Source organism: Rhincodon typus, chromosome 15, assembly GCF_021869965.1.
Source record: "Rhincodon typus isolate 14 chromosome 15, sRhiTyp1.1, whole genome shotgun sequence".
Taxonomy (NCBI): domain Eukaryota; kingdom Metazoa; phylum Chordata; class Chondrichthyes; order Orectolobiformes; family Rhincodontidae; genus Rhincodon; species Rhincodon typus.
This window is the reverse complement of record NC_063346.1, coordinates 49,736,853-49,758,597: the sequence shown is the minus strand read 5'-3', so window position 1 is coordinate 49,758,597 and position 21,745 is coordinate 49,736,853. Positions and strand designations below refer to the sequence as shown.

General features: G+C 44.4%; 1 protein-coding gene across 3 annotated transcripts in view; it reads left to right on the top strand.

The window, feature by feature from the left end:
• Positions 1-18,350, top strand: part of LOC109915212 (Golgi-associated kinase 1A-like) — a 37,398-nt gene extending 19,048 nt beyond the window's left edge. For all 3 annotated transcript variants that reach the window (XM_048606066.1, XM_048606065.1, XM_020514829.2), the window contains 2 exons: positions 14,688-14,761; positions 17,599-18,350. In XM_048606066.1, coding sequence (XP_048462023.1) covers positions 14,688-14,761; positions 17,599-17,803 — 279 coding nt within the window. In that variant the 3' untranslated portion in view covers positions 17,804-18,350. The remainder of the gene's footprint in view (positions 1-14,687; positions 14,762-17,598) is intronic.
• The last annotated feature ends 3,395 nt before the right edge of the window (positions 18,351-21,745 follow it).

Genomic DNA, 21,745 nt, shown 5'->3' with positions numbered 1-21,745 from the left:
AAATGAAGAAGGGTCCAGACCCGAAATGTCAGCTTTCCTGCTCCTCTGATGCTGCTTGGCCTGCTGTGTTCATCCAGCTCCATACCTTGTTATCTGTGAAAGACCTCAGGTTGCTTGAGTATAGAGGGTTGTAAGGTAATCTAATCAAGGTGTTCAAAATGTTAAAAAGGATTTTATGGGATTGTTAGGGAGAAACTGTTTCCTGTAATGGGAGAATCAAGAACAAAGGGACATAATCTTAAACTTGATCTCAAACTACAAGGGGAGCAGAAATTTAGAATTCTCTGCTGCATAAAACTATGGACTCAAATGTAATTGGAGGTTTAAAGACTGGCATTTTTATTTTAATTCATTCGTGGGTCATGGGTATCTCTGGTTGGCCAGCATTTATTGTCTATCCCTAGTTATACAGTTATAGACTCATAAAGATATACAGCACGGAACTGACCCAGTGGTCCAACCTGTCCATGCCGACCCGATATCCTAAATAAATCCAGTCCCATTTGCCAGCATTTGGCCCATATCCCTCTAAACCCTTCCTACTCATATACCCATCTAGATGCCTTTTAATGTTGTAATTGTACCAGCCTTCACCACATCCTCTGCATGAAAACATTACCCCTTAGGTCCCTATTATATCTTTGCCCTCTCACCTTAAACGTATGCCCCACTCTGGGGAAAAGACCTTGTCTATTCACCCTATCCATGCCCCTCATGATTTCATAAACCTCTATAACGTCACCCCTCAGCCTCCTACGCTCCAGGGAAAATAACCCCAGCCTATTCAGCCTCTACCTATAACTCAAATCCTCCAACTCTGGCAATATCCTTGTAAATCCTTCCTGAACCCTTTCAAGTTTCACAACATCCTTCCTATAGGAGGGAGACCAGAATTGCATGAAATACTCCAAAAGTGGCCTGACCAATGTTGTGTACAACTGCAACATGACCTCCCAACTCCTATACTCATTGCATTAACCAATAAAGGAAAGCATACCTTCCTCACTCTCATATCCAGCTGCGACTCCACTTTCAAGGAACTATGAACCTGCATTCCAAGGTCTCTTTGTTCAGCAACACTCCCCAGGACCTTACCATTAAGTGTATAGGTCCTGCCCTGATTTGTCTTTTCAAAATGCAGCACCTCACACTTACCTAAATTAAACTCCATCTGCTACTTGTCAATCCATTGGCCCAGCTGAGCAAGATCCCATTGTACTCTGAGGTAACCTTCTTCTCTGTTCACTGCACCTCCAATTTTGGTGTCATCTACAAGCTTACTAACCATATCTCCTATGTTCACATCCAAATCATTTTTATAAGTAATGAAAAGCAGTGGACCCAGCACCGTCCTTGTGGCACACTGCTGGTCACAAGCCTCCAGTCTGAAGAACAACTCTCCACCACCACCCTCTGTCTTCTGCCTTTGAGTCAGTTCTGTACCCAATGGTTAGTTCTCTCTGTATTCTGTGTGATCTAACCTTGCTAACCAGTCAACTATGAGGAACCTTGTCAAATGTCTTACAGAAATCCATATAGATCACATCCACCATTTTGCCCTCATCAATCCTCTTTGTCATTTCTTCAAAAAATTCAATCAAGTTACTGAGACTTAACTTTCCCACACACAAAGCCATGTTGACTATGCCTAATCAATCCTTGCCTTTTCAAATACATGTAAATCCTATCCCTCAGGTTTCCCTCCAACAACTTGCCCACCACTGATGTCAGGCTCACCGGTCTACAGTTCCCTGTCTTTTCCTTACCACCTTTCTTAAATAGTGGTACCACATTAGCCAACCTCCAGTCTTCTGGCACCTCACCTGTGGCTATCGATGATACAAATATCTCAGCAAGGGACCCAGTAATCTCTTCCCTTGCTTCCCACTGAACTCTAGGGTCCACCTGATCAGGTTTCAGGGATTTATCCACCTTTATGTGTTTTAAGACGTTCAGCACCTCCTCCTCTGTAATATAGAAAAGAGAGAACAAGAAGCCCTCACCCTAAACTGCCATGCAGTGAGTGTAATAATGGAGAGGACCAGAATGGACCCAATGGCTAAGGAACATCAACATTCTCGAGTCACCTCTTACATTAGATCACAACGTGGCTTTGGAAGAGCTTGGGACCAAGAGACCAAGACCCCTTCCCATTTGCTATTCCCAGGAAACCTAAATAGGGAGAGGCATGGAAAGAAAGCAAAACAAATGGAGAGAACTGGACTAGACCATTCGGCCCATGATCTGTAGCTAAGTTCCATTCTCTACTTTTGCTTCATACACATCAAACCTAATGACAATCAATCAGCCTCACACTCACTGTGTTCCCCTCCAAGCCACTCAACATCCTGACTTGGAAATATATCAAAGTTCCTTCAGTGTTGCTGGATCAAAATCCCAGAAATCCCTCCCTCACAGCATTGTGGGTCAACCTGCAGCAGCTCAAGAAGGCAGCTCACCACCACCTCCTGAAGGATCTAGAAGTTAAAGTTCTAAATTGGAGGAAGGCCAATTTTGCCATACCAGGCAAGAACTTTCAAAGGTTGACTGGGGACGGATGTTTGCAGGTAATGGGAAGCCTTCAAAAATGAGATAATGAGAGTCCAGAGACAGTATGTTCCGGTTAGGGTGAAGGGCAAGGCTGGTAGGTGTAGGAAATGTGGGGTGACTAGAGAAGTTCAGGTTTTGGTCAAGAATAAGAAGGAAGCATATATCAGGTATAGAGAGCAGGGATTGGATGACTCCCTGGAAGACAATAAAGGCAGTAGGAGTACACTTAAGAGGGAAATCAGGAGGGCAAAAAGGGGACATGAAATAGTTTTGGCAAGTAGGATTAAGGAGAACCCAAAGGGTTTCTACAAATATATTAAGGGCAAAAGGGTAACTAGGGAGAGAATAGGGCCCCTTAAAGATCAGCAAGGTCTTTGGAACCACGGGAGATGGGGGAGATACCAAATGATTATTTTCCATCTGTGTTTACTGTGGAGAAGGAAATGGAAGATAGAAAACATAGGGAAATAAATAACGATATCTTGAAAAATGTGACCAGTGGTATGCGGCAAGGATTGGTGCTGGGTCCACTTTTTTTTATCATTTATATATTTTTTAGATGTGAATATAGGGTGTATGGTTAGTAACTTTGCAGATGACACCAAAATAGGTGGTGTAATTTTTTTTCGATTCATTTGTGGGATGTGGGCATCGCTGGCTGGCCAGCATTTCTTGCCCATCCCTAGTTGCCCTTGAGAAGATGGTGGTGAGCTGCCTTCTTGAACCGCTGCAGTCCTCCTGCTGTGGGTTGACTCACAATGCCATCAGGGAGGGAATTCCAGGATCTTGACCCAGTCACAGTGAAGGAACAGTGATATATTTCCAAGTCAGGATGATGAGTGACTTGGAGGGGAACGTGGAGGTGATGGTCTTCCCATATGTCTGCTGCCCTTCTAGATGGGAGTGGTCATGGGTTTGGAAGGTGCTGTCTGAGCATCTTTGGTGAATTTCTGCAGTGCATCTTGTAGATAGTACACTCTGCTGCGACTGAGCGTCGGAGGTGGAGGGAGTGAATGCTTGTAGGTATAGTGCCAATCAAGCGGGCTGCTTTGTCCTGGATGGTGTCAAGCCTCTTAAGTGTTGTTGGGGCTGCACTCATCCAGGCAAGTGGGGAGTATTCCATCACACTCCTGACTTGTGCCTTGTAGATGGTGGACAGGCTTTGAGGAATCAGGAGGTGAGTTACGCACTGCAGTATTCCCAGCTTCTGGCCTGCTCTTGTAGCCACTCTGTTAATGTGGTGAGTCCAGTTGAGTTTCTGGTCAATGGTAACCCCCAGGATGTTGATATTGGGGGATTCAGTGATGGTAACATCATTGAATGTCAAGGGTCAGTGGTTAGATTGTCTCTTATTGGTGATGGTCATAGCCTGGCATTTGTGTGGCGCAAATGTCACTTGCCACTTGTCAGACCAAGACCTGGATATTGTCCAGATCTTGTTGCATGTGAACATGGACTGCTTCAGTATCTGAAGAGTCATGAATGATGCTCAAACATTGTGCAATCATCAGTGAACATCCACTTTTGGGGGAAGGTCATTGATGAAGCAGATGAAGATGGTTGGACCTAGGACACTACCCTAAGGAACTCCTGCAGAGATGTCCTGGAGCTGAGATGATTGACCACTAACAACCATGACCACCTTCCTAGGTGTCAGGCCTGACTCCAATCACCAGAGAGTTTGCCCCCTGATACCCATCGATTCCAGTTTTGCTAGCGTTCCTTGATGCCACACTCGGTCGAACACAGCCTTGATATCAAGGGCTGTCACTCTCACCTCACCACTGGAATTCAGCTCTTTTGTCCATGTTTGAACCAAGGCTGTAATGAGGTCAGGAGCTGAGTGGCCCTGGCAGAACCCAAACTGGGCATCACTGAGCAGGTGCTGCTTGATAGCACTGTTGCTGACACCTTCCATCACTTTACTGATGATCGAGAGCAGACTGATGGGGCAGTAATTAGATCAGTTGGATTTGTTCTGCTTTTTGGATACAGAACATACCTGGGCAATTTTCCACATTGTCGGGTAGATACCAGTGTTGTAATTCCTGGAACAGCTTGGCTAGAGGAGCGGCAAGTTCTGGAGGACAAGTCTTCAGTACTATTGCCGGAATATTGTCAGAGCCTGTAGCCTTGGCAGTATCCAGTGTCTCCAACCGTTCCTTGATATCACATGCAGTGAATCGAATTGGCTGAAGACTGGTATCTGTAATGCTGGGGACCACTAGAGGAGGCTGAGATGGATCATCCACTCGGCACTTCTGGTTGAAGATTGCTGCAAATGCTTCAGCCTTATCTTTTGCACTGATGTGCTGGGCTCTTCCATCATTGAGGATGGGGATATTTGTGGAACCTCCTCCTCCAGTGAGTTGTTTAATTGTCCACCACCATTCACAACTGGATGTGGCTGGACTGCAGAGCTTAGATCTGATCGATTGGTTGTGGGATTGCTTAGCTCTGTCTATCACTTGCTGCTTTCGCTGTATGGCGTGCAGGTAGACCTGTTTGGTGGCTTCACCCGCTTGATACCTCGTCTTCAGGTATGCTGTGTGCTGCTCCTGGCATGCCCTCCTACACTCTCCATTGAATGATGGTTGATCCCCTGGCTTGATGGTAATGGATGAGTGGGGGATATACCAGGCTATGAGGTTACAAACTGTGCTGGAGTACAATTCTGCTGCTGTTGATGGCCCACAGCAGCTCATGGATGCCCAGTCTTCAATTGCGAGATCTGTGCAAAGTCTGTCCCATTTAGCACAGTGATAGTGCCACACAACACAGTGGAGGTTATTCTCAATGTGAAGGTGGGACTTGGTGTCCACAAGAACTGTGCGATGGTCACTCTTACCGATACTGTCATGGACAGATGCAACTGCAGCTGGCAGATTAGTAAGGATGAGGTCAGGTCTGTTTTTCCTTCTTGTTGGTTCCCTCACCACCTGCTGCAGACCCAGTCTAGCAGCTATGTCCTTTAGGATCCGACCAGCTCGATCAGTAATACTGCTGCTAAGCCATTCTTGGGGTGGACATTGAAATCCCCCACACAGAGTACATTTTGTGTTCTTGCCATCTTCCTCTAAGTGTTGTTCAACATTGAGGAGTAGTGATTCATCAGCTGAGGGAGGACGGTATGTGGTAATCAGCAGGATGTTTCCTTGTCAATGTTTAACCTGAAGCCATGAGACTTCATGGGTTCTGGAGTCAATGTCCCAGAGCAACTCCCTCTTGACTGTATATCCCTGTGCCACCACCTTCCTGCCAGTGAGACAGGACATATCCAGGGATGGTGATGGTGGTGTCTGGGACATTATCTGTAAGGCATGATTCGGTGAGTATGACTGTGTCAGGCTGTTGCTTAACTAGGCTGTGAGACAGCTCTCCCAATTTGGGCACAACCCCCAGATGTTAGTGAAGAGGACTTTGCAGGCTCTTTCTGCCATTGGCTTTTCCGGTGCCTAGGTCAATGCCAGGTGATCCATCCAGTTTCATTTCTTTGAGACTTTGTAGGGATTTGTACAACGGAGAGGGTAATTGAGAGTCAACCACATTGGGTCTGGAGTCACATGTAGGCCAGACTAGGTAGGGGGTGTCAGATTTCCTTCCCTGAAGTACATTAGTGAACCAGATGGGTTTTTCCGACAACTGGCAATGTTTGCATTGTCATCAGTAGATGATTCCAGACTTTTTTTTAATTATTGAATTCCAATTCCACCATCTGCTGTGTCGGGCTTCGAACCTGGGTCCCCAGAACATCAGCCGGGTTTCTGGATTAATAGTCTAGCAACAATTCCGCTAGGCCATTGCCTACCCCCAGTGGACAGTGAAGAAGATTATCTCAGAATGACAGAACTTTGATCAGACGGGCCAAGGGACCTACAAATGTCAGATGGAGTTTAATTTAGATAGATGTGAAGTGTTGCATTTTGGTAAAGTAACCCAAAACAGGATTTATATATTTAATGCTAGGGCCGTGGGGAATGTTGCAGAACAAAGAGACCTAGGGATGCAGGTGCATTGTTCCATAAAAGCAGAATCGCGGTCAGACAGGGTGGTGAAGGAGATATTTGGCATGCTTGCCTTCATTGGTCAGAACATTGAGTATAGAAGTTGGGATGTCATGTTGCAACTGTACAGGGCATTGGTGAGACTACTTTTCAGATACTGATTACAATTCTGGTTGCCCTTCTACAGGAACGATGTTGTGAAACTAGAAAGGGTGCAGAAAAGATTTACAAGGATGTTGCCAGGGTTAGAGGTTTGGGAGATAGGGAGAGGCTAAGTAAGCTGGGGCTATTTTCCCTGGAGCATTGGAGGCTGAGGGGTGACCTTATAGAGGTTTATAAAATCATGAGGGGCATGGATAAGGTGAATAGACAAGGTCCTTTTCCGAGGGTGGGGTGTCCAAACCTGGAGGGCATAGTTTAAGATGAGGGGGGAAGAATTTAAAAAAAGGACCTGAGGGGTAAATTTTTCATGCAGAGGGGGTGCGTGTATGGAATGAACTGCCAGAGGAAGTCGTGGAGGCTGGTACAATGACAACATTTAAAAGGCATCTGGATGGCTACATGAATAGGAAGGGTTTAGAAGTATATGGGCCAAATGGTGGAAAATGGGACTAAGTCAGATTGGGATATCTGGTTGGAATGAAGGCGTTGGGCCAAGGAGTCTGTTTCCATGCTGTGTAATGCATTGACTCCATGGTAGGTGTAGGGTGTGGGGTCCACTAAAATCCACCAGATTACACACCCAAGGTCTGATGATGTTGATTGCTGGGAATAATTGAGAATAGTTCAGCCTCTCCTGGTGTCTGGATCGTGGGCTCTCAGCCATCTTTGCTGTAAGGAAGACAAACCCAAGCTCTCTCGCCTCGCAGTATAACTTAAAGTCCTTAATTCCCATTGTCACCCTGGTCAATCTTATTTGCGCCTTTTCCAGATCCCTCACCTCATTCATAAAATGTGATGCCCTGAATGGAATACAAGGCTCCAGCTGAGGCCTAGCCTGTGGCTTGTAATTTTTTGTTCTCAAAATCAAAATGTAATGACCAAACCTGATCATTTTTTAATAAATGCTTTAACAAATAGGAACTAAGAGTTTAGGCTTCCAAGTTCCTGTGTAATAACGTCAATAGACTAACCTACAGAAGGAATTGGCTATTCCTGGCCAGTGCTGAACAGGAGACATAGCTGTTTGAAGCTTTGAAATCCTGTCCGGTTTGTCTCGTACTCCCTCCGAGATTTCTTTCTGTATTGGTCTCAACTACTAGCTGCACATCTTTCCAAGTTGCACCATCAATCATTCATCTTCTATTCATGTGACCCCCTCTAGGCATCAGCAGAAATAGTAGGGATTGTGGAACTTGACTTCGGGGAGAGCATTGAGTAAATACATCACATACGTTATTTTCAGGCAGTCATAAGTCTTTATCTGTGGCTTCCAATAAATTGTGGGTGCCAGAATCTGCCTGTTACATTGGAGAAATATTACTTTTTGCAGGCAATTTTCCCACAGATTTACAAGTAAAGTTGCTGGTTTGAAATCATGTTGGTTTACAAGTTATACCTATGATGGCAAAATTCCCAACAGTTTGGTTGACTTTCTGACAGGACATTATACTGCTGTATTTCTGCTGCTTTTCAAGTCTTCCATTTATTCTGCTCCCTGCCTCTGCACAGCCTAATATTTATCACAAGCTTCTCATGTCCGTAGACCTCCTGAACATACTAGTACACTCCATCCCTCGCATTGCCTTTGTCAGTTTCTATTACCTCTTTGAAAAGGCTAATAAGTTTGATTAAATATAAACTTTCTGGAAATGAAGGCTGACATTTTTTTATACTGTTCTCTGGCCCCCTCATTTATTGCGGTGGTATGCAATTAACCTGAGTGTTTCATGTTGTCAGCTCGTTCATGCAGTTGTAACCTACTGACAGCAAAAGACGCTGTTAGTAGCTGTACACTTGAGCATGGGGCATCAGATAGTCCAAACCACAGCATGGAGCTGAGCTGAGCTATTCAGAGTGAGCCCGTACCTCTTGAAAGTAGGAGGAGGGGGTAAGTTTCGGCTGGAAGTGGTGTTGGAAATAGTTATGCAGGAATGCCTAACCTTTGGGAAAAGTCGAAGCAGGGTGAGAGGTGGGGGGTGCCTGACAGTTCTCTAGTTTAGCACTGGAGGCCTTGATGCTTGAGGGTAACAGCAGGAGACGGTGGGGATAATGCAAAGACAGTGGGGCAGATAGGCATCACAGTCAATGCCAGAGGTTTGATGAAAAGTGCTGGAAGTGATTGAGAGAGTGTTCAAATGTCATATCGTACACCACCCCCTCCTCCAATCACTAATTTCACACACTGTCCGGTTCAGCACTGCCCCCACCACTGACTGATATTCGTGACCTTACCTCACTTTCACACACACAGCGCAGCTGAAAGCCTCACACCCACACTCGCAGCTCGCTGCATGTGCTATTCAGCAACAGCAGCCTCATCACATGGCTGTACCCTCAGTGACACTCTCTAACATGGAACAAGTGATGGCATATAATGGGAGGCAGCAGTAGCTACACCCGTGGGTGCCAGGCATGTCATTGCAGGAGATGTTACTGACCAATACTGGCAACTGTTGTGACTGACCCTATCACACAGGCCAAAAGTGACGTGATGTTCCTAACTAATAATCCAGCATATTGTACCCCACGTGGTCTGCACCCACCGTCTCTCCTGATTTACAATCTGCTCGTGCTGTCAGCTTCACTCTTAGATCTTCTCCCTCCTCTCACCACTACCCTATCCTGCACCTTTCTCCTGTCAGATACCCAAGGACTGCTGTAGTGGAACAGAATGAGACGGAAGTGGAGGGAAACAGTGATAGAGAAGGACCACGGTCACTCATTCTCACAGCAACAGCCGCCAACCTGAGAATCATGCAAAGATTACAGAGTAGGAGGAGGCTAGTCAGCCCATCAATTCTATGCTAGCTCTTTGCAGCTCACTCCGTCCTCCTCCCTCATCATTTCCCCAGAACCCTGCAGTTTATTTTCTCCCCAGATAATTATCCATTTCTCTTTCAAAAGCCATGATTAAATTTGTCTCCATGGTACTCTCAGGCAGAAGCACATTCTAGATTCTAATGACTTGCTGGACAAAGGAAGTAATTCACATTTTCTTTCCAATTTTTTGCTCAGCTCAGACACTGACACACTGTGTATTTTAAAGGCTGTAGCTTACAGGTGGATTCTGCGTACAGTGAGAGTGGTCTACAGGCAGGACACAGTCAAGGAAGGAAAGATGCCAGCTCACTGGAGGGTGAGATTCCACCCACATGTTCAGAAGAGGAAGTCGATGAGGTGGCATTCAAAATAAGGCTGATATCACATCCGCTGAAGTGCCTGGCCTGCTCAACAGCCTGCAGTTCATTGTCAATATCAGCCTGAGAGCAGAACTGGGAACCTAAGCTGTCCAGAGCGGAACTGATAAACCCCGTTACCACCTAAAACAGCGACTGGTGGCTGATACCTCAGTCTCCATTGTAGCTCAAACAGAAGGCACCCAATGTCTGAGTACTGCAGCAAAAGCTTAGGCTGATTGTACTGGCTCAGCTTGTTGCTCTGAATACTCATACCGCTAACGTACTTGCAGAGTTTCATAGGATTTGTAAAGGTCTCACAGCATTCCACCAATCTGTCCTCTGATAGGTTGCTGTGGTTGCTGATCCGGAGTCCTCCTAAAGTGGTTGGTAATCTCTTTAAGTAGATCTAGTGGGATCCTTCTGCATTCGGCCTGGTCAGTGTGCAAACTTGAGGGAGATCCTGGTGCATGGAAGAAGTAACAGCCTTCACGTTTGGCTTGACACAGTATTGGAAATAATGTGAAATTGCATTGGACAATCTAATCGAAACATTGATGTTAGATTTAAATGTCATGACCGCAGGTACAAAATGTCGTGACTTTAAAGGAATCAAAGTCCTGGAACCAATTACAGCTTGTGATGCACAATTGCAAATGTTTATGGAAACAAAATGTTTATGCTTAAAAAAGGAATCAGGCATTTAAACAATGTGAAATTGGCTCCTCTCCAATAGACTTTGATGCTAGACAATCATCTGTCCATGCTCTAATATGGTAGAACAGTAGGGGCCACGTATTCCCAGAAGGATATTTTTGTTATTCTTGCTTTAGTGTTTTATTTTCTCCCATGCTTCAAGTCTGTTACACGTATTCTGGTCACAGAGAAATCTGCTCCAAAATGACAATGTGTGTAATGAAGATTAGTCACCATTTCCTTACAGGAGTTTTCCAAAGGATCAGAAAAGTTAGAATCCGTGGGATCCAAGGCAAATTCGACACAAATTAGAGTCGTAGAGATACATAGATCGGAAACAGACCCTTTGGTGCAACTTGTCCATGTGGACCAGATATCCTAAATTAGTCGAGTCCCATTTGCCAGCATTTGGCCCATATCCCTCTAAACCCTTCCTATTCATATACCCATCCTAATGCCTTTTAAATGTTGTAATTGTACCAGCCTCCACCGCTTCCTCTGGCAGTTCCTTCCATACACGCACCACTCTCTGCATGAAAAAGTTGCCCCTTAGGTCCCTTTTAAATCTTTGCCCTCTCATCTTAAACCTACACCTCAAGTTCTGGACTCCCCCACCCCAGGGAAAAGACCTTACCTATTTACCCTATCCATACCCCTCATGATTTTGTAAACCTCTATAATGTCACCCCTCAGCCACTGACACTCCAGGGAAAATAGCCCCAGCCTATTCAGCCTCTCCCAATGACTCAAACGCTCCAAAACTGGCAACATCCTTGTAAATCTTTTCTGAACCCTTTCAAGTTTCACAACATCCTTCCTATAGCTTTTGTTTAGTTCGTTCATGGGATGTGGGTGTCACTGACTGGGGCCAGTATTTATTCCCCTAGGACAGGGTGGTTTGTTAGGCCATTTCAGAGAGCAGTCAAACACATTGCTGTAGGTCTGGAGGTCAGACAAGGATGGCACTGTTTTTCCCCTAAAGGGCATGAGTGAACCAGATTGATATTGATGACAACCAAGAGTAGTCATCAATATACTAATTTTTTATTCCAGATTTTATTTTCAATTCAAATTCCCCAATCTACCATGGTGTCATTTGAACCCATTGTCCCCAGAACATTAGTCTGGGACTCTGGATTATGAGTCTGGTGACATTGTCATTATGCCCTTGAGACTAAGAGGTGGAAAGCAGACAGTGACGGTAGAGGGATGTTTCAGTGACTGAAAGTCTGTTTCCAATAGGGTTCTGCAGAGTTCGGTGCTGGGGCTCTTGCTGTTTGTGATGTACATTATCGATCTGGACTTAAATGTAGGGGATCAAATAGGAAGGTTATGTCAGACTAGAAAATTTGTAGGATGGTAACTGGTGAGGAGGAAGACCATAATCTGCAAGAGGACATCAATTAACTGGTCAGGTGCCAGTAGAATTCACTGGAAAAGTGTGAGGTAATATACCTGGGAGGACTAACAAAGCAAGGGATTGCACAATGAATGGTAGGACATTCCAAAGTCCTGAAGACCAGAGGGACCTTTGTGCGTATATCTGCCGTTCCTTGAAGGTAGCAAGGCAGGTAGGTAAGGTGATTACAAAGGCATAATGGGATACTTGCCTTTGTAAGTCAAGGCATAGAACACAAGAGTAAAGGATATTATGCTGCAACTTTATGAAATGCTGGGGAAGCCACAACTGGAGTACTGTGTGAATTTTGGTCACCACATTATAGGAACGATGTGTTAACACTAGAGAGGATACACAGGAAATTTACTAAGATGTTGCCTGGACTGCAGGGTCTATGCTATGAGGAAAGTTCGAATAAACTGAGATTATTTTCTCTGGAGCAGCAAAGATTGAGAGAGGATCCAAGGGAGGTGCATGAGATTATGAGCGACATGGATAGGGTGGATGGGAAGGCCCATGTTCCATTAGTAAATGGGTCAGTAGTAACAGGCATGGATGTAAGGTAAGAGGTAGATGCTAGAAGGAGAGCTGAAGAGACATTTTTCACTCTCTCAGACGGGGGTGCAAATTTGGAACACACTGCCTGTATGGGTGGTTGAGCTATAAACTCTCGTTAACATTGAAGCAGTATTTAGATATTCACCTGCATTTAGGCTCCAGGGCCAAGAACTGAAAAGTGGGATCAGTGTGGCTAGACTTGATTGACACCTGCATCATAGGCCAAATAATCCTCCTTAATTTACAACGCATCACTGCGTAGTGAGTAACTCGCCCTCGCTGCTTGTCAAAAGAATAAAAGATGGAGCGAGATTTTTCCAACGTCAAGAAGGGCCTGACAAGACTTTTTCGTAGAATTATAGAGTTCCTTTTTTGTCCAATTCTGCCACAAATCTCACTGTGGGTCACATTGTTCAGGTTCCTAAGGGATTCTGCCCAAGGTCTTTATCCTAAATATGGCTAATTTACTCAGATGTCCATCTTTAGTTACTGATGTTACGGTGACTGCACACTAGAGAGAATAACTATCGCTGCCTTGTAGCTAAAATAAAGGTTACTTGGAAAACTTTCCTGTTATCCTTCCAGTACACTCCTGGCTTCCTGATCCATGGTCACAACACCAGCACGGATCAACCGGATTCCACAATAATCCAAGCCGTATTTCTCGGTCTTTAGTATGGGCAAGTTGTGCCAACATCCCACATTCCAGGCCGACTTTGCCAGGAAGGCTCGAGGATTAATCCACGAACCTCGAGTGAAAGATTCGTATGTATAACTCTCAAATTTCATCCAAATGAATTCGACATTCATAAAATTAATGCAGACGGGGAGCAAAAAGCGGGAAACTTACACCATCGCTCTAGAGCTGTCTTTATTAATCTCAAGCAGTGAAATGGCCAATGATGTAAACATCATTTGATTTGCGACAAGGGAAAAAGATCTCCAGTTTTAGTTCAGCACATTGGATGGTAAACCTGTGCATCGTTCAGACTGGGGCAGACATTAATCATGTTCTCACAATGCAATCTTGAATTGTCAGTCTGTGTTCGTCTGATCCTGTCAACTGATAAGAGGCTGCATTGATGACGCACTTCAAGAAGGCCCGTAGCCCTCAATACCCAGCTGCAGGTAGGCCGTGTAGAGGTTGTGAGAGATGACATTGAGATTGTGAGGTACTTTTTTGAGATAAACACATTTTTGTATTTGACACTGTCAAAGTGCGCACATAAAGGAACCACACGCGGTATATTTTATGCAATTTAGCTTTTCAAGCTTTTCAGTGTGAGCTTCTGTGCTTGCTAACACTGCCTGCAACTATTCCTTTTTCTTTTAAAAAGAAGTAACGGTTTGATGATTTCACAGAATTTAGAACAAAAATGTTGATCACAGAAGTGTTGCCCTTAATCCCAATGGTTGGCATTGAGCTGCTTTCTGCTCCCTGCTGGGTCATTACTTTAGCTGTAACGTCCTAAAAGCTAGTTTGAATACTTATGAGAACTCCATCTCATTACAATCGCATTACTCAAACTGGTCTGCTTTCGGCAAAGTGGAGTGGAGCCAAATCACAGGCAACAAATCCCACAGAACAATTTAACAAAAAAAGCACAGCTCTGATACTCCATCTTTTTCCTGGAATAGCAAATCTGGAACATTGTTTCTACCTGGACTGGATAGCAGCAGGATCATGGATAGTGTCCTTCAGTTTTGTGGCTCCATGTCTACAACAGGATGTGACATCTCTGAGTGAAACATTGAAAGCCATGTCGCACAAAGGAAGATTGAATAACAGTGTACCGAAGGCCCCGCGCATGTTAGTTATCAGGCTGAAATGTTAACTCTTTCTCTCCATAGATGCTGAGTGCCTCTGTTTGAATTCTGTATGACTGTATGTTTGTGTTTGAAGTCATACCTGTTTGGTCACAGTTTTTTGGTACTTTTGTAATAAAGGCAAAATTCTGTGGATGCAGGTAGTACTCTGAAACAAGCACAAAGAACACTGGAGAAACTCAGCAGTTCTAGGAGAGAGAAACAGTGAACATTTTGAGTCCGGTATCACTCTTTTTCAGAACTGGTAATTTTGCATGGCTGTAGCAATGATATATATATTTATTTCATTTCTTTTATTCCTTTTCCTTCCCCCAGGATGTGGAGGTGATTTTGAACAGCTTTGGCAAGGACAGGGACAGACGTGCAGTTAATTTAAACAACTTAGATTGGTAAGTGCACAGAACAGTTCGGGCGGCACTTTGGGTGCAGATTTAAAAAGACAATTCACGCTCAGAAGAACACGGCCCGGAAACAGACCATTCAGTCCAACTGGTGCGTGCTGGCGTTGCCTTCAGGGGCACCATTCATTGTTGCTGCAGAGGGATTGGTAAATCCGTGCCCAACACTTTCTGAGGTCTAAATGTTAGCAGTTCACAAGGAGCTCTGGCTGGTCCCTCACCACCACAAAGGGTAAACATTGACTTTGTCTGACAGTGTCAAAGGGATTAAGTGTGAATCAGCAAAACCCTGATCTTTATTTCTAGTGAAATCAATGGGGAGGAATGTAAAATAGACTGCTGATTCTCTATCGCCTGTTCTATACTGTCACACACAGTCAAAATCTTCTCCCTGGGGTCCACCTGTAAAGTACCACTTTACTAGGAATCAGAACAATATTTCATTTGTGATCTCTATGCAGGTATGGCTGAGGATGAGGTAACATACTGTGGAGCTGGAGGAACACAGCAGGCCAGGCAGCATCAGAGGAACAGGACCCTTCTTCCTGACCCGAAACGTCAGCTTTCCTGCTCCTCTGATGCTGCCTGGCCTGCTGTGTTCCTCCAGCTCCACACTGTGTTATCTCTGACTCCAGCATCAGCAGTTCCTACTATCTATGGCTGAGGATGAGTTGTTCTTGAAGTGGCCAAGAAATAATTGAATAAATAAGCATATGATGCAATTCATTAACATGTAGCTAGTTTCTTAACTTGCTGACTTGTTTTAGCTGTGCTGGAGAAGGGCTGGTGGTAATGAACAACTGGAAAAAGCAAAGTACAGGAGATGTTGGAAATCTGAAAGGAAATCTGAAATTGGTGGGAACAGAAAGTCAGGCAGCATCGATATGGCTAAAAAGATAACTCTAATGTTTCAGTTTGATGGTCTTTCACCAGAACTCTGGTTCGAGAAAGTCATAGGTTAAAGTGGGAATACTGCCTTCCTCCCCCGTACCGATGCTGCCTGAGCTGATTTGTTCCAGAAGGTTCCAGCATATTCTGGTTTTACAGCAGACTAAAAGTGAAGGGCCTTAGAGGAATTCTCAAGCCCATAGAGCTATGGAAGTTCAGTCATTGAGTAAGTTCAAGACAGAGATTGATAAATTTCTTGTTACTGATTACTTCAAGGAGAATGGGGGGAGTATGCCATTCAGGGTAATGATCAGCCATGATCTAGAATGACAAAGCAGGCCAGAGGCTGAATGGTCTGTGTCCTATGTCCATGTTCCTAACTCAACTAAAATGACACTTAAAGATAAAAATTGCTGGAGAAACTCAGCAAGCCTGGCAGCATCTGTGAAGAGAAAGCAGAGTCAGCGTTTCAAGTCTGGTGGCTCTTCTTCGGAATAGTTCTGAAAGAAGGATCACTGGACTCAAAGCACTAACCGTGCGTTGGGTCCAATGGGGGGGTTGGGGGGGTTGGTGGTTGGTGGTGGTGGTGGCGGAGGGTGGGAATATCATCCGTCGCTCTCAAAAATGGAGCTGGAAAAGACTGTGGCGTTTTTCCTCACTCTGATCTCATCAGAAGGGGAAATCATATAACCCGAGCTCTCAGGGTCTAGGCCCGAAACGTCAGCTTTCCTGCTCCTCTGATGCTGCTTGGCCTGCTGTGTTCATCCAGCTCTACACCTTGTTCTCTCAGCTTGTATTTTACTTCGCTGTGCTAAAACAGAGAGGGCTGGATTGGAAAGCACAGATTTCCGGGATTAACATAACAAAATGGAAATAGGTTGAGTGGAACTGAAGTTTTCCTCCTGCCCCTTTCATATAAATCCAGGTTATGATAACATCAAATAATTAAAATCTCCCTGATAGTTTTACCCAACTAAAACAGAAAAGGAATTCCCTGCATCTGACAGAACAAGCACGGGCTGTTTATAATGTCCATTGGTGGGAATTTAAAGCTATAATACTTATATAGCAATATCTCATCATACTCGAATTTACATGTCCACAAGCTATTGTTGGCTGATGGAGTTAGCCGCTTTTTGGAGAGAATGGAAAACTACTGGAAGGAATTTGTGGATTCCTCAGGGATGGGCAGTGCTGCAGATGACTATCTGTGCTGCCTGCATTGCTTCCATCCATCTCAATCTGTACAATGCTGTCTAGGCCATGCTGGTAGCAAACCAGACTGATAACTGCCCTGTGGAATTCAGGAACATGATTGACTTTCACCTCCTCTACAGGTAAATCTGGTTTTCAAAAGTGAGCTGCATTTGTTTCCATTAATAGTTTTAATTTATACCCGTGGTGTTAAAGTTGTTCGCCCTCTGTTCAAATCTCTCCATAGCCGCCAGCCTCCCTACCTTTGTAGCCATTTCTACAACACCCTAAGAACTCTGCATTCCTCCAACTTTAGCCTCTTGTGAATGCTTGACTTCCCTTGTCCCTTCAGACATCCAGGTAATACTCTGTGCAAATAATTTCCAAACTTCTCTCTCTGCTCCTTTACAATTCTGCATTAAACCCACCTGACAGTCACAGTATTATTACAATATTACTACAGTATTATTACAGTATTACTACAGTCTTACTACATTGCAGAAGGAGGCTCTTCGTGCCTACGTCGACTCTTTCATTTCTCTTTTGACCTTTTTGGCCAAGCTCAGTTCTTTGACTCAGCAACAGCCTTTTGCCTGGGACCAGTCTGAGAAATGCCTTGAGGAAGTGGGGAGGGATCTTAACTATGTCTAAGGTGCTCTATAAATGTGAGTTGTGATTGTAATGGCTGTTGTACCTGAGCTGGCTTATTTTAGAAAAAGCACACAATGTATTTTGGTTGGCTTTAGGTTATCTCCGAACATCCTGAAGACAATTGCCTCACAGTGTTTGCCTGAGATGCTCTTGCGTTCGTTACATAAAGACCAAGAATACTGGCAAAGTAAGGGACTGAGCTCCCTATTGAAACTGGCAGACAAAGTTAACAAAAGAGCTCAGGCTTTATTAAAATACATCGAAGAACACCAGGCAAGGCCTAAAAAGATACAGGCGTGAAATTCACCTAAAAGATATGTGCCTGAAACCTTGGTTAAATAATGGATGCTGTGAAACAAATTGCATTAAATTAGCAATCTCACTGGTAGATAGTGTTCATTTTATCTTCATGGGAAAGACCCAGCAAAAGCCACCAGCATGAAAATGTTTCAGTCATTTCTCAGCAAACCGTTGAATAAAGTGTTCCTGGGAGAGATACTGGCTTACAGGCATGGAGTTGGAACGTGAAGCTTAGAGGTGGTTTTCGTCATTATTCTGGAGAGCCAGACATGGCTGAGCTACCATTCGACACAATAATTCCCTTGAGTGGATGAATAGGAAGATGTCAGTCCGAAGGAGAGAATGTAATGACAAGATCTTCACCAATGGAATAACGCGCTCGTTTGTATGGACCAGGGGAACATGCAGGTGCCCTGATGTCACTGGGCTGGCTACCAGCAGCAGAAAAAACTACCTTTTGTCTACAAAACTCTGTCAAAGTGGAAAATATTGTTGACTGATAACAGTTGTTATCTCTTGTTTGTGAGTAAAAGTAATTTGAAACCCACCAGAATAAACATGTGTTGCTCATTCTCTTGCCTCACAGAATTCCAATTTCCCCAACATTCAAGTAGAATCATCTCTACTATTTCAACAATGGTTCAAATCCCGGGGAAGCCATCATAAAATTGTGTAATGTGGAGCTTTGAGAAAGCCGATGTGATCCTACATGATCCAGTTTATGTCCAAGTATGATCTATGTAAAAAAAAAACGCAGTAAAACGTCCATATTATTCAATTTGTTCAGGACTTAGCTCCAGAAGTAAAAACTCACAAAAGACTCTTATACACGTTCAGCTAAGCTGGAGTTTCCAGTGTACAATTTCGATGTATCCGAGATGTGATTCTATGGGATTTGCAATTTTGCCGTGGGAATAGCTGACAACTTTTACACAATCAGAATTCAGTGTCATTTGCATTTGACGCCTCATAATTTCCCCAAATACATCATTTTCTTTACAAAACATTTGCTTTCTTGTTTTATTAGCTCTCCGTGCAAAGGGGCGAGCATCTCTGCCATAAATTCCCAATGATTAGTGTCAAATAATTGCGGCCCAGTTACTTAACAATTAGACTTTGTGCCCTTTGATACTTATATAAAAAACACAAAGTCAGTCAGACCTGTAAGTGACCCTGATTGTTAACTTCAAGAATGCAAACGATTACATCTTAAAGCAGCCCACAAACATTTTAGTAGCAGAATAATGTGTGGCCTGTGACTGAATGAAATAATGGAGCCAAAAGGTAAAACCAGCTGTTACTACCCAATAGCCAGTTTTGTGGAATTGCTGACGATTGATGTCTACTTTAATGTCCCTTCACTTACATAACAGCCGAATGTCTGACTTACTGCAAACAGTGCCATACTGTGATATTTAGTTTCACACCAACGCTTGATGAAAACGGAGGCTGACGCTCATGTAGTACCGATAATGCCTTACACTGACAGAGGTGCCATCTTTCAGATGTTTCACAGGCCGCAGGTGGAAGGAAGGATCCCATGGCAATACATCAAAGAAAAGCACAGGTGTTCTCCCTGGTGCTGGGTCAATATTTTTCCCTTGATCAGCAACTAAAAATAAAGATTAACTGGTCATGATGACATTGCCATTTTTGGGGTCTTCCTATGCATGGGCTGGCTGCTATGTTTCCTACTTTACAGCAGTGACTGCTCTTCAAAAGGACTTCATTATCTGCAAACTGTTTTGGCCTGTCCTGCAGTGTATGTGCTGTATAAATGCAGGGTTTTTTTTGTATACCAGTCTGAAAGTTGGTACCACCTGAAATATCTGTTCTGTGTTTGAAGGGATAGATTCTGGGGTGCCTGCACATTTTGCTGCTAATCCTGCTCATCACGTTGACTACTGATTGAACATGACACACCAGTTTCACCATGTTCACTGTAATCCACTCACCAGACCATCATCCTTTCTGGCCTGACAAGTAGCACTGATACACAGGGCTGAAATTTACCAGAAATTGGCTAAGTATCAATTTTGTTCAGTTTCCTGGAGAGTTTCTCTCTGCAAGGCCTAATGGGTTTTTCTTGTGCTATCATCCGAAGATAGCCACTTTAACTACCTACCCGCCCCTCTGGTGCCCTGGTCATCTTACGCTTCTCCCTCCAGCGATTCTGTCTGTCGGACGTACTTGTCACTGCTGGGGTATCCTGGATTCCTGGAACCGGCCCCCTATTGACCACCCAGTCAAGAACTGGCAGTCGAAAGCTGCCTTGCATGGTTTTTGACTTTAGCCCCAGATGCGGAAGGGGAAAATTGGCGCCCCATTTTGCGGACAGAGACCTAGAGGACGGCTGTCCTTTTCCTTCAGGACCAGCTTAGAAGGCCACAACACCAGTCTCTGCCAGTCTACTCTGAAGTTGCCATCTGTGTTACTGCAGTCCCAACCATCTGGAGGGACACCCAACAATGCAACAAGAATGCCAATGAATGTTTCTTTACCACCAAGGTAAGTGCTGTTATCTTCTCCCTGATACCTCACATTCACTCAATCACACCGAGGCTGATGCCCTACGGCTTTCACTGTTGCATGCAACATGTTCCGTCACTCGCTCTCACTTACACCATCCCCCCAAATTATTAGTCGTGCATGGTCACCATGCCACTTCTTCACTTAGTTGGGATCTGGCAAACTGTCCTTGCAGCATCATTCCATTGAAAGGTGTCAGTGCACTCCAAATGTAGCATTAAGGTGCAGAATTGTATTGTAAGTGGATCAGAGACGCGCCATGAGGGTTCGGTGAGGTTGGTATGTGTCTGAAGCCAATGTCTGTGGATGGGGATACACGTGGTTGCCCATGGAGTATGCCCTGAGATCTTGGTGCCCAGGTGTCCAAGATACCAGTCTGGAGGAGACCTGGAGACACCAGGACCCACTGTGACTTTCGAATTGGGTTCTCCAGTTTCTGTCAGCGAGTGGATGAATGGGATAGTGCATATTAATGGGTTTAGATGAAGTAATAGTGAGCGTGACAATGAATTATAAAGCAAATCGGTCTCACTAGTGAGAATCTCGTCTCGCTGTTTAACACTTGGTTGGAAAATGGGACGGTTTGCTCTCCACATTGAGCCCTCATTGGACACCTCACTGGATTTTCCCAATGTTCTCACCACGGGCCCACACAGTCGAGAGGCTGGGGAGATTCTGCCTGTAGTGTCTGTACTGCCCAGGTCTATGAGGCTTCAATTTAATGTTTCATCCAATCAGAAGGTTCTGGATTCAAACCTCAATCCAGAGGTTTTAGCAAATAGTCTACTCTGGTTCCATCAGAGTTGAGGGATGATGGTGGCCTAGTGGTTGTGTCACTGGCCTAGTAACCCAGAGGCCAAAGCTAATGTTGACCATTAAGACATAAGAGCAAAAGTAGACATTTCAGCCCATTGTGTCCACTCAGCCATTGAGTGGTATCATGGTTGATCTGATAATCCTAAACTCTGCTTTCCTTCCTTAAGTTTTGGGTGCAAATCCCACAGCTGGTGGAATTTAAACTCAATTCATTACCAAATCTAGAATTGAAAGCTGTCACAAATAACCATGAAATCTGCCATCAATCATTGTGAAAATCCACCCAGTTTACCAATGTCCTTTGGGGAGGGAAAGCTGCCATCATGACCTGGTTTGACCTACTTGTGACACAGCAGTCTGGTTGACCCTTAGCTGTTCCCTGAAATGATCCAGGAAACTGTTCAGTTTTACCAAAATGCTACGTAACTTTGAAAAAGGAACTCAATCCAGCCCATTGGTTCAATAAGGCAGCTCACCACGACCTTCTCAGCAGCAGCAGGGGATGGGCTATAAATACTGGCCTAGACAGTCCTAGACTGTCCTATCCCATGAACAAATAAAAAAAGAAGCGATCAATTCTGGTCTCCCTGCTGTAGG